Here is a 13,055-nt window from a genome sequence, read left to right as displayed (position 1 = left end):
TATATCCGACGATTACCTTATAAGGATGAATTCAGTGCAGTGGTAGATACCATGGCTGTCTGCAGATGTAACCTCTCTCCATCATTGATTTACCTTTCTCCCAAGTTCATGGATGTATATAGTGGACTATATGCTAGCTTCACACTTTGTCAAAAACACAAGCTCGTATGAACAAAGGCCTCAAATCTCTTAGGAAACCCTGGTACACCTTAGGTGATGTGGCACAATAATAGCAATGACATAAGTAGCTTAGTAGTCACCTTTGGCTGACGTGTTCCAACTGCCAGTCCATGTAATTTGGAAGAATGTGAAACCAACACGTCATCATTATCCCATCACTGACATTCGATATTCTTACCTATGAGCTTTAATTTGTCACTTTTCGTGTTTTCCATTTGCAATTTTATTGTACATTGACTTGAAGGCTAATCAAAGCAAAGAATACAAAATATAACTTTATTTGTTACTCCAACAAAATGTGGGGTAAATATCTTTGGTCTGCATAAAACTTATAAAATACAGTTAGCCACAATCTCCATAAAACGAAACCAAAATAAGCCAACCGGCAAAATAGAAGCGTTCCTACTCGACTGACAGCTACAACATTTGGGATGATTGACATAGCGTTGTGCTCCCCTTGCTGCTGCTGCTACGGGGGATTCGAACCGTTAACACTTACACACTCCCCGCAAACAATATCGGCCGCTGGCTGTTGAACTGCACAAAAACTTTTTAACAGGACAATCTGGTAATACTAATATGTCCTCGTAATGGCACAGTCATCAACTCTCAAACGCAGTCTGTGGATGCAGCGGTAACCATGTATTGGCTATCTATTCGCACGAGAGAAGCTATGTCCCAATGTATCACCTTTCACAAGGCTCATGAGCCACTTCTTTACATCACGAACACATACTGTACATGCATACATACTCAGCAAGTAAAAGGCCACGCGATCACACACTCCTATAATCGTCGATAAAGCTGCCTCATCCTCGCCGCCAACCCTTTTACGCCACTTGTGTATTTATATACACTTTGCATATATTTCTCGAAAACGCTCACGCCCACGCACATACACGGCCGGCAGGGGCTGATTCGCGCCCTACATAGACGCGAGAGCTCCTACTATATCATATGGCACGCCTACACAGGGGCAGGCAGGCACCCACGACTGCGGTGGTGGTGGTGGTGGCGCTGGCGGTAGTGACGGCCAAGGAATGTCTAAGATTAACAGCTTCTTTACAATACATTCACGAGAATTTCTTTCGCACTTTCCGTTAGATTGTCGGGGAATTGTATGTCGAAGTGGACGATAATGTCGCCTCTTCTCGACCTGTCCTTGGGCATGGGAAGTCCGTAACCTTGGAGTCGCTTCGTCATCTGTGGCTTGATAACTTCCTTCGTCAGATTGAGCGTGACTGACTGGCCCTGTAGGGTTGGGACAACGACCCGAGCTCCGCAGAGAGCATCGCGAAGGGGCAGCTTCACTGTGTAATTAAGATTCGCCCCATCACGCTTAAACAAGGGGTGCGGCTTATCCCTAATGACGAAGACAATGTCTGCGGGGATCTTGCCCGGGGCCTGGTCACCCTCCTTCTCGAAGGTAACTTTGGTGCCTTCTTTCCAGCCAGGTTTGACGTCAATGGCTAAAATCTTCTCCACCTTCCGCGTTGTCCTCCCGTCGCTGTTGAGTACATTTCGAGTAATTTTCATCTTCTTTGTTACACCAGAATTGATTTCGTCCAACGACACGTACAAGTCCCTTGTGACAGCCGGGTCCTGGGAGCGTCCTTTCGAGGGCCTAGAAGCATCCTGAGGGTTGAAAGAGAAGGCACGACGTGCTCCACCACCCATTCGCCCTGGACCCATGCCCATCATACTGATGAAAGGATCGTCTTCTATTTCCATGTCGTCTCCAAACATACCTGGCGTTCCACCCGCATGCCCATCTACGCCCATGTTGAAGAAGTGGGCAAAAGGATCGCTGGTTCCGAAGAACTGGGCGAAGGTTTGGCGTGGATCACCATGGAAGGTGTATGTGAAGTGTGTACCATCACTCGTACCTTCAGGAGTGCCTCCCTTCAGCCCTTCCTCCCCGTACTGATCGTAAATGTCTCGCTTTTTCTTGTCACTCAACACTTCATAAGCTTCTGCAACCAATTTGAATTTTTCTTCTGCATCTGGAGATTTATTCTTGTCTGGGTGGTACTTAAGAGCCATCTTACGATATGCTTTTTTAATGTCTTCATCGCTGGCTCCTTTGGACAAGCCAAGGATCTTGTAGTAATCCTTCCCCATTGTGCTAAATTACGTATACACTTCCTCACTATACGGTACAAATAATCACAGTTATTTGGTTATCGACAAAAAGTCTTCCCAACCAATGTACTCCTTCACTCACAGGTGATGCTTCCTCACTAACTCCACGTCCGCTTTACCAGCAACTAATATGGACACAGAATGATCTACAAATTTCGAGAATGTTCGGTCACGTTCTAAACGGGTTGGCTAGTATAACTTTTCTACTTAATTTTTATTCTCTCATATAAGTAACATAACAAGACTCTTGCAAACAGTTTTTCAAATACAAAAAGTTTTCACTATTATTCTTATCCTAGACGTGCAATCTTTTTTTACAAGAAGTGAGATACTTGACAGAAATATTTAGTTTACTTTCTGTTTACCAAGGATTGAGAGACATGCAAGTGCTGGAATATTCCTCGAATTTTGATTGGTTATTCGCAGCGCGGGAATTTAAACCTTAGTCTCCCATTGGTATAAGTAGAAGGCGTAAATATTTGTGCTCAGTCATTGACTGATTTTGAATATATTGACAAATCAGTATAGGAATATTATAAATAATAATCTTATTAATCTAATGTATTGCAGAATATATAGGGAACTTTCATATAAGATAATTTTCTCATATGTCATCGGTCATACGATCAACGATGATTTATGAAATAAGTTATATTTATAGAAAAGAAAGAAATCATCAAGCAATGCATGGCGCTTTGTTATTTCATGTTTTCACGTAATGAATACGTTATGTTTGACTAATAGAACCCTATTTCATATATGACAAATTTTCTTACGGCATTTCTCAATGTACCACTGCATAATTTCACGAGACACAAAGCACATCCGATTTCTTTACTAAAATAATGCAATATACAATTACAAATTTCCATTAAATAATACATGGTAATTTGGTGGACTATATCACTTCAAGTTGAAAACTAATAATAACTGATTGGTAACAACTTATTACAAAAGTATTAAATGTAAAACCATTTTTTCCAATACTTCCTTTATCACAATTGAAATAATCATTCGGGATACAGATTATTCTTTTTTGAAAATCACAAATTATTAAGTTTGGTATATAAAATCATTCAAACCCATTTCTAGCAGAAAATTGCTGCTATTTTTTTCCCGTGAAAACGTTTTATTTACTCCAATGGGTTATAACAATAACCAAATGCATTCGCAAGAGTAAGACAATAGACATATCACTTTTATAGAGTTGTGCTTTAGAATAGTGCAGTATACAAGGAAGGATTTATCGTAGAACGGCTTGACTAGATTTCTTGCAATAAGAAATTGGGATGTCTATGGACAGGTGACGATGGAATTTGTCAAATAGGAGTCAGAGGATTTGATTTGTAAAAATCATCAAAATGAAATTTTTAAGAGTTCTTGCGCCATTTGAAGTAGTTACAAGAGGACTTCGAGGACAAGCATCTAAGTAAGTAATAAATTATGTTGGAACATTATTGTGGAATTTCATGACCAATCAACTGACAGACTTACGTCGACTCAGACTTGATACTTGATGTGACGATTCGATGCTGAGATCCGTCTTGCATGACGCTCTGCTCAGCTGAAAACGATTATACTAGCAACCAAAATCCGTCCACATTGATATGTTGTCCGTGTCATAGCACTCAGTGAACAAATATGCCTTTAGTTCCTTCTTGAAGGTTATGTAGTTCTCGGATATCCTTATGCGTTCGGGTAATTTATTATATAACCTTGGAGCACTATTCACAAAGGCTTTACGACCCATTTCGGTGTTGAATCTTGGCTCATTTATCCTGTCTAATTGAACATTATGCCTTAACGTCAAGTCGGAAGCTGTACTGAAGTCTCTAAGCAATTCTTTGAGGTAGACTGGTTTTCCAAATTTAATCACTTGATATACTAGCGTGCATATTTTATAAATGATCCTCGCCTCAATAGGCAACCAGTGTAAGCTTATCAGTACAGGAGTTATTCTCTCATGCCTCTTTAAACCCACTATCATCCTCGTAGCTCTGTTCATAACTAATTGTACTTTCCTCAATAAGTGGTTAGGCAGTCCATAATACAGGGAGTTGCAATAATCAAGCCTACTTAAGTAACTTATCACGAAGTTATGAACAAGCATTTGACAGTTTCTTTATCCAGATATTTCCTTACAAAGGTTATGTTTCTCAGGTGATAACTAGCCACTCTAACCACATGATGCACCTGACTCGCGAGATTTACATTTCTGTCTTTGATCACTCCCAGATTCTTAATATTGTCTCCCACAGTCATCGAGACACCATTTATGTACAACCTTGGAATGTTTAGCCTTACCAAATCAATTTCTTTCCCAACTATCAGACACTCTGTCTTGTTTTCATTAAGTTTTAGTTGTTTGAGTTTCATCCAGTTTTTAATGTCATACATTAGGTAGGTACGCGCGAAAACAAGCGCGACGCTACGATCGTGCTGGTACTGTTTACATCACCATAATTTGCGACCCGTTGGATTTTGTTTGGCTTAGTTTGAATGCTTTGAGCGTTCAGCTTATGCGCAGGATATTCAAATTATCTTGTTATTGTGCAAGTGTATGCCCGATTCTTCAAAAGCAAATAAATATTCACCGATTCAAACACAAATTTGGTTATCAACCTCGGCAAATTAGTTTTCCGAGTAAAAATATTAAGGTAAGACATCAATAACATAATATTTCAATGTAATAATGTTGTTTTTTAACCTATTTTCTCCCGTATATGAGCAGCTCAAGATCGTTGGGTAATATACACTTGGTGATTTTTTTTACCCAAAAATCTTCACATACCAAGTTGCATGTGCGCTGAATGGCCTACTGGCTCTGCCGTTTGACCTTCAAGCCAAAAATTCCATAAATCAATCAATCAACCAAGTTGCATGTCAATTGGGCCAGTGGTTTGGATTTTATTGATTATTTCTAAATTGACAACAGTTGCCATGACAACATGATAGGTGTTAGTAAGAATGGTATAAGAAGGTCCTGCAATGTTAATGCTCAGGTGATTTATTGAACTATAAATTTTATGGGTCAACAAATCACCTGAGCATGTCATTAACATTGCAGGACCTTCTTCTTATACCATTCTTACTAACACCTATCATGTTGCCATGGCAACTGTTGTCAATTTAGAAATAATCAATAAAATCCAAACCACTGGCCCAATTGACATGCAACTTGGCATGTGAAGGTTTTTGGGTCAACAAATCACCAAGTGTATAATATACAACAATCTTAAACTGCTCATAACCGGGAGAAAATAGGTTAAAAAACAATTTTCTTACATTAAAATAATATTGTATTGATGCCTTACCTTAATATTTTTACTCGGAAAACTAATTTGCCGAGGTTGATAACCAAATTTGCGTTTGAATTGGTGAATATTTGTTTGCTTTTGAAGAATCGGGCTTTATGATAAAACCTTCACATGCCAAGTTGCATGTCAATTGGGCCAGCAGTTTGGATTTTATAGATTATTTCTAAATTGACAACAGTTGCCATGGCAACATGATAGGTGTTAGTAAGAATGGTATAAGAAGAAGGTCCAGCAATGCTAATGACATGCTCAGGTGATTTGTTGATCCATAAAACCTTCACATACATAGTTGCATGTCAATTGGGCCAGCAGTTTGGATTTTATTATTTCTAAATTGACAACATTTGCCATGGCAACATGATAGTTGTTAGTAAGAATGGTACAAGAAGAAGGTCCTGCAATGTTAATGACATGCTCAGATGATTTGTTGATCCATAAAACCTTCACATACCAAGTTACATGTCAATTGGGCCAGCGGTTTGGATTTTATAGATTATTTCTAAATTGACAACAGTTGCCATGGCAACATGATAGGTGTTAGTAAGGATGGTATAAGAAGAAGGTCCTGCAATGTTAATGGCATGCTCAGGTGATTTGTTAACCCATAAAACCTTCACATGCCAAGTTGCATGTCAATTGGGCCAGCGGTTTGGATTTTATAGATTATTTCTAAATTGACAACATTTGCCATGGCAACATGATAGGTGTTAGTAAGAATGGTATAAGAAGGTCCTGCAATGTTAATGACATGCTCAGGTGATTTGTTAACCCATAAAACCTTCACATGCCAAGTTGCATGTCAATTGGGCCAGCGGTTTGGATTTTATAGATTATTTCTAAATTGACAACAGTTGCCATGGCAACATGATAGGTGTTAGTAAGAATGGTATAAGAAGAAGGCCCTGCAAGGTGATTTGTTGACCCATAAAACCTTCACATGCCAAGTTGCATGTCAATTGGGCCAGTGGTTTGGATTTTATTGATTATTTCTTAATTGACAACAGTTGCCATGGCAACATGATAGGTGTTAGTAAGAATGGTATAAGAAGAAGGTCCTGCAATGCTGTTGACATGCTCAGGTGATTTATTGGCCCATAAAACCTGTACATGCCAAGTTGCATGTCAATTGGGCCAGTGGTTTGGATTTTATTGATGATAATCTGAAAAATTACAACTTCATAGTTGCCATGAAAAGGCAAATATGGTATGATGGAGATATCTCACATTGTTTTTGACATGCTCATGTAATTTGTTGATCCTAAAACCCAAGTTTACCGAATTTCAATAAAATTGGACCAGTGGTTTAGAGTTAATGTATATTTCTTTACTGGAATCTTTACCCTTAATTCTAACATTTTGCTATGGTAAAGTCTAGCCAAAAATGCGGGCTAAAAAAATAATTCAAAAAATCGTATCTCCCTTATTTTTCAAGCTATTTCAAAAATTTAAAAAGCATTTTGTTTCTAATAAAGTTGCCTTTCATATGCAACAATAAGTTAAGGGTTAAATTTTTTTTGAAAATTTTGTGCCCGTACCTACATTAAGTCATTCAGCACTGTCTCTATGCTATGCACATTGTTCACTGCCATATAGAATTGTGTATCATCCGCAAATAGTTTAAAACTGACCTCGTGTCTATTCAGTAGATCAGAGAGCCCTCTAGTATATATGCAAAACAAAATTGGACCGAGGACACTTCCCTGCGGAACCCCTCTCACTAGCTCCTTTGGGCTTAAAGCAATTCACCAACTTGTACTTGATATGTTCTGTTCTCAAGGAAACTTTCGAAGCACCTCAGTGCCCTCCCTTCTATACCTATGTTCCTACAGTCTTGCAATAATATAGAATGCACCACTGTATCAAAAGCAGCACTAAGATCAAGTAGAATCAATACACCACATTTTCCTTCATCCATTAACATTCGCATATCATTTACTAAACACAGCGCTGTTTCCGTAGAATGTAGTTTACGGTAGGCAAATTGACTCTCAGGAAGAGCATGTACTAATTCAAGGTGAGTGTTCAGTTGTTCGAGGATAACATTTTCAATAATTTTTGACAGGAATGTCAGATTTGAGACGGGCCGGTAGGAATTTAAGGATTGGCTATCAAGACTACCCTTCACTATCGGCTTAACAATCGCTCTTTTCTCAGAGAACGGAAAAGTATTTTTTTCAATGCTAATATTAACTAAATCTTTGATAACACAAAGTCTTCAAAATTCTCACTACACTCGATGTCACTTATCGGAATGGGATCATTGCTACAATATGTCGACCATGCTCTACGCATTATGGATTTCACCACACCCAGATTTACAGGTCTAAAAGATAGCAGTCTTGGTTAATTTATGTCTCTAGTCACGGGTAGTGACTCATTTGTATCATCCTGAAAATTCGCCACTATATTTTTCACCTTATTGTCAAAGAATTCTACGAATTTATCTGCAAGGGCACTGTCTGTATAACCCTCTGGTAATTTGACTTTCTTTTTTGTACCAGTGAGATTATCTAATATTGTATATAACTTATGAATGTCATGTCTTGCTTCTATAGTCTTAGACCTATAAAAATTACGTTTCCTTTCTATGATCAGCCTTCTTTCATGGTTTCTTGCAATTTTATAATCATTTCTAGTCTGTTCACTCTTATGCCTACACCACAGTCTTTCCTTTTTAATTTTGTCTTTCTTGGCTAGAGAAATTTCACCGTTAAACCAAGGTGCACTGTCTCTAGGTTTAATTTCTTTTTCAATAATAGGGCACACCTTATTGTACTCCTCACTCACATTTCTATTGTAAAGTTCAAAAGAACATGTAACACAGTCCACAATTTCCTTATCCATCTCATGTTCACATTTATTATGTTTTTTATCTGATAGTATTTGGATCACTGAGGTCACAAACGATTTGTTTTTGTTTATTTGTTCAAGTTTCTTTTGTACAGTAATAGTTTGAGCTAAAATTTTAGTTGTGTACACTTATGATATAGCAATAGAAAACTAATTATTAATTTTGTAGATTATAATAGATCAATGTAATAAGCAATTTTCTTGGCAGAAATCAATAACAAAGTTGCTACAAGACAACTTGACAACCTATCTTTTACCAAACGAAGGCACTGCAGTTGAATGATACACCATGTTTGTTTTGATAGGTGCGGAGGTTGAAGAAATGAAAGGGAGATAAATTAGTCTATTGTAACCTAACGTAACCTACCTAACATAACATAAACATAACTTAACCTAACCTTCCTAACATAACTATCGTACATAACCTAACCAATGTTTAGTACTTTGGTACCTCACATTCTAAAGATCTAGGTTGTTGTCATCATGGATGCTGACAGCCTGATTGTTATTGTACCTCAGGCAATTAACAGATGACAGCAGAACCCTGTGTTCTCTCATGAAGTCCAAGGAAGCCCTACTGTATATAACAGCACTTATTAACATCACCTGGAATTGGAAAACACCCGGTCCACAATGTCTCTTAGTGATTGTACTGGCATGGCATCTGTACCGTATCCTAGTGGCTTCATTCATTAGTATATTTGCTAGTAGCAAGTTTTTTTTTTTTTCTTTCTGTCAATAAAATCGCATGTTATATTCATGTATTATAATTTACAAAATTAATATTTAATTTTCTAATGCCATAGTGTAGGTGTGCACAACTAAAATAATACCCAATTTGATACCTCTCTTGACCTTGCCTGACCTTATGAGACCTAACTTAATCTAACTCACTGTATAGACTATCCTTTGGATTCTACTACCTACTTGTGATGCTGGACCCAAACTACAGATGTGCTGTACCCATAGATTTCCCATCCTCACTTTGTTGCTTACCAAAGGGAGGAAGTTCTTGTTATGCCTTGCAAAATTTTTGGTAAATGTAATGAGGAATAGACTTTTGGGAATGGATGCTAAGAGGAGACTGTATGAAGGAGTGATTGTGCCAACAGCACTGTATGGGGCAGAAACATGGAACATAAGAGAGGAAGAGAGAAGGAGTTTGAATGTGTTTGAGATGAGGTGTCTGAGAAGTATGATGGGGGTTACTAGGCTAGATAGAGTGAGAAATGAGGAGGTGAGGAGAAGAACGGGGGTGGAAAGGGAGTTGGGAGATAGGGTTGATGAAAGGGTATTAGGATGGTTTGGACACATGGAAAGGATGAGTGAAGAAAGACTAGTAAAAGAGGTATGGAAGACAGATGTGGGGGGAGTGAACATGAGGGGACATCCTAGGATGAGGTGGATGGATGGGGTGAAGGGGGCTTTGGGGAAGAGGGGAATGTCTGTTGAGGAAGGACGGGAGAGGACAGAAGACAGGGGTGAATGGAGAATGGTTGTATATGGATGATGTTGTGATGCATGAGGTGGAATGGGTGGGGGGATGGGGGGGTGAGGTAGTATGTGTGAGCAAAATTTGACGCTGCCCGAAGGGATTTCTCCCCATCTTCTCCTTTTATGCATGGGGGGACGGAGAGGGGGGGGTCGCCGATTTAATGAAGCGGCCTTGCTGTGGATGTGCTGTGTCTTGCAACACAGCTTCTGACCCAGGGCAGTGGACAAGGTGCAGGGATGACCCGTCATCCAGGAGGTGCTAAGATAAGAGGGAGGGTGGACGTGTGTGGAGTGTATTCAGGGATGGAATGGGTGGGAATGATTTTATGCCTTTTCCTTTTTGGCTACCTCCCTTGTAAGGGGGAAAAAGCCTTGGTATATGTATGTATGTCTGATGTAAATGCACTTTAGCTACAGGAACTGTCACTGCTTCCTTCCTGGCAGTATTGCCTCCAGTGAAGTGGTATACAGTGTACTGACTTCTGGTAGTAGGGCCAATTGTTATTGTAGGGTATATGTGTTTCTTGGCAGAAATCAATAACAGAAAAAGTTGCTAAAAGCTATATACTCATACTAATGAATGGAGCCACAGCGGCTGCTTCAGATGCCATCTTTGTTTTGATAAATGTGGAGGTTCAAGAAGTTTAAGCATGATAAATTTGTCTATTCTAACCAAACCTACCTGTGGTGAACACAGAGTCCCCCACAGGGACATTTGGGGGCATATTTATATAGTCGCGGGGTGTGGGTGTGCAGCCACTGGTGAGAATGTGTAAGGACAGCTAGCCCTCAGCTTCAGAGCATATACGTTCGGGCTACGGCCATATTATGCCTGTGAGAAAGACATTTATATGCTACTAAATGCACAATTCTGGGCCATGCCCGGCAATTTTGTTCCAGCCAGAGGGATGCTACCTTTCAGTATGCCCTGTGGATATTGAAGTCATGTGAGGTCGGGTCAGGTCATAGTATCCTTTCTGATTCAGGCCGGCCAACACACACGTGTGTAGACTTCTTTCTCCCAGAATAAAGTGAAGAAACCAAAATGAGTATCAATCTCTCCCTGCATCACCTGAGGTCAATATACCTAACCTACTCTACCTAACTTAAGGGAGGGCCACCCCTGGTGAATTTTTCACGAATATTTTTTAAATTTCACTTTTCAGTTTTATTCACTCACCCTGTCATTGCTACCTGAAACTATCACTTGGTGAAGTTTTTTCTAAAATTTAAATTCTTTCCCCCCCAGACACCATTTTTAAATGACCCGGGCATCATAGTGTGACGTATGCGCTAGAAAATGAGGTATCATTCAATGCTTATAACTATGTAGAACTATCATTAAAATAATTTTTTCTTTATATAAATTTCAACAATCAGCATCCCTTCCCTGCAGAGTGTGGCCTTAACCCCTTCCATACGGTGCCGCACACGTAGGCGTCATGGACTTGGATCTCGGTGGCAGCAGCCAATGCCAGCCGTACGACGTGTCGTAATAATACTCGCATCATAAAATATAGTCACCGCTTATATCGATCGTTCTCTCTTCACCCGTGAATTTTGATAACCATAGAAAATGCGATTACAAAAGAATTAGAAAGAATGTCATTATGGAGGGGTGACTACAATAAATATAATCAAGACGCCGATTTGGCAGCCTCGCGAATACACTCGCTCCCCATGACGCCTACTTGTGCGGCACCGTATGGAAGGGGTTAATAGCTAGGCCTCTTCAGTACCTATGTAGACATCAGAGAGGTTGTTATGCTGCGTTCCTGCAATATTTCTCTTATATTCATCTTGCAAGATGACCTGCAGACGTAAGCTTGCAATAGTGAAGATGTCCAGTCTCAAGAAGGGTAAAGGGAGAAAGGAAAGGCATCAAGACTCTTCAAACCAAGGAGAAACTAGCAGAGATGAAGAGGAGAGTGTATTATTACTGCCTGGCTTATCACCTATGAGTGATTAATACTTTCTTTAGAAAAGGGGACCAAATGCCTCATCATTCTCCACAAAGTCAAAATTGTATACACAATCATATGTGAAAATTTCATGCTAATCAGATGAATACACATGGCAAGACAAGGAAAAAATTGAAGAAAAAAAATTAAGAAGCTAATATCTTGAAATATTGTTTTTTGGACTTCAAATAATCTCACAAAATTGGTAAAAACTCTGATCAACTTATGTTGGGTATCATTTTATACTTCAACAAAAATAGAATTTTTTGTAGGAATTAGATGTTTTAATAAAAAAAAAAAAAAACGGGATTCAGGAGCCGCAATTTTTTTTCCTTCAAAGACAAAAAAAAGAAAAACTAATTCCTACAAAATGTAGATATATGAACAAAGTTTCTATGATAAATTTTTCAAAGTAATTAAGTGAAAAATTAATTTTGTGATGTCAGAAAAAGATTTTTTTTTTTATAGCTGCTATCATTCACCAAATTTGATGAAATTTACAGAAGAGCATCCCTTTACACCAACAAACAACATATTAAATTTCAAAGCAATTGGATGAACCAGAAGCGAGATATGAGCCCAAGGAGTTATCAGGAGTGGTCCCCCCTTAACCTAACCTAACCTGCATTTAGTAATGTGGTCCTTGTTATTCTAGAGGTCATCAGGGTCGTCATCATTATCTTCGATCTCTGAATTTATCAAAACAAAGATGGATAAATTTTTAGCTGTGCACACCTATGCATTATAGTAATAGAAAAGTAATTATTAATTTTGTAAATTATAATAGATCAAAGTAATATGTAATTTTCTTGGTGGAAATCATTAACAAAGATTGTTAAAACCTATTTACTAACAAACAAAGTTGCAGTGTTTGAATGATATGTCGTGTGTTTTGATAAATGCTGAGGTTGAAGAAATGAAAGGATAAATTAGTCTATTCTAACCTAACCTACCTAACTGAACCTAACCTAACCTATATTTAGTAATTTGGTACCTCAAATTCTAAAAATCATCCGGGTCATTGTCGTCATCACAGGTGCTGATGACCTGTTTATTATTGTACCTTGGGCAATTAACAGATGATGGTAGAACCCTGTGCTCTCTCATAAAG

General features: G+C 38.7%; 2 protein-coding genes across 4 annotated transcripts in view; one reads left to right on the top strand and one right to left on the bottom strand.

The window, feature by feature from the left end:
- Window positions 1-442: 442 nt before the first annotated feature.
- LOC143020712 (dnaJ protein homolog 1-like) lies at window positions 443-2,444 on the bottom strand. Its single transcript, XM_076177400.1, has one exon. It carries the CDS (start codon window positions 2,299-2,301, stop codon window positions 1,243-1,245), a length of 1,059 nt encoding a protein of 352 aa, XP_076033515.1. The 5' UTR covers window positions 2,302-2,444; the 3' UTR covers window positions 443-1,242.
- Window positions 2,445-3,346: 902 nt separating this feature from the next.
- LOC143020703 (tRNA (uracil-5-)-methyltransferase homolog B-like) overlaps window positions 3,347-13,055 on the top strand; it is a 71,252-nt gene continuing 61,543 nt past the window's right edge. For 2 of the 3 annotated variants that reach the window (XR_012965924.1, XM_076177363.1), the window contains exon 1: window positions 3,347-3,751. Coding sequence is in view for 2 of the 3 variants with exons in the window: in XM_076177363.1 (XP_076033478.1) it covers window positions 3,684-3,751 (68 nt within the window). In the remaining variant the exon portion in view is untranslated. The remainder of the gene's footprint in view (window positions 3,752-13,055) is intronic. The other variant, XM_076177386.1, reaches the window with a different exon arrangement.

Source organism: Oratosquilla oratoria, chromosome 3 (assembly GCF_046742065.1).
Source record: "Oratosquilla oratoria isolate Oo_2021 chromosome 3, ASM4674206v1, whole genome shotgun sequence".
Classification (NCBI taxonomy): domain Eukaryota; kingdom Metazoa; phylum Arthropoda; class Malacostraca; order Stomatopoda; family Squillidae; genus Oratosquilla; species Oratosquilla oratoria.
Note: the sequence above shows the minus strand (reverse complement) of the source record. Positions and strands in the feature narration are given on the sequence as shown.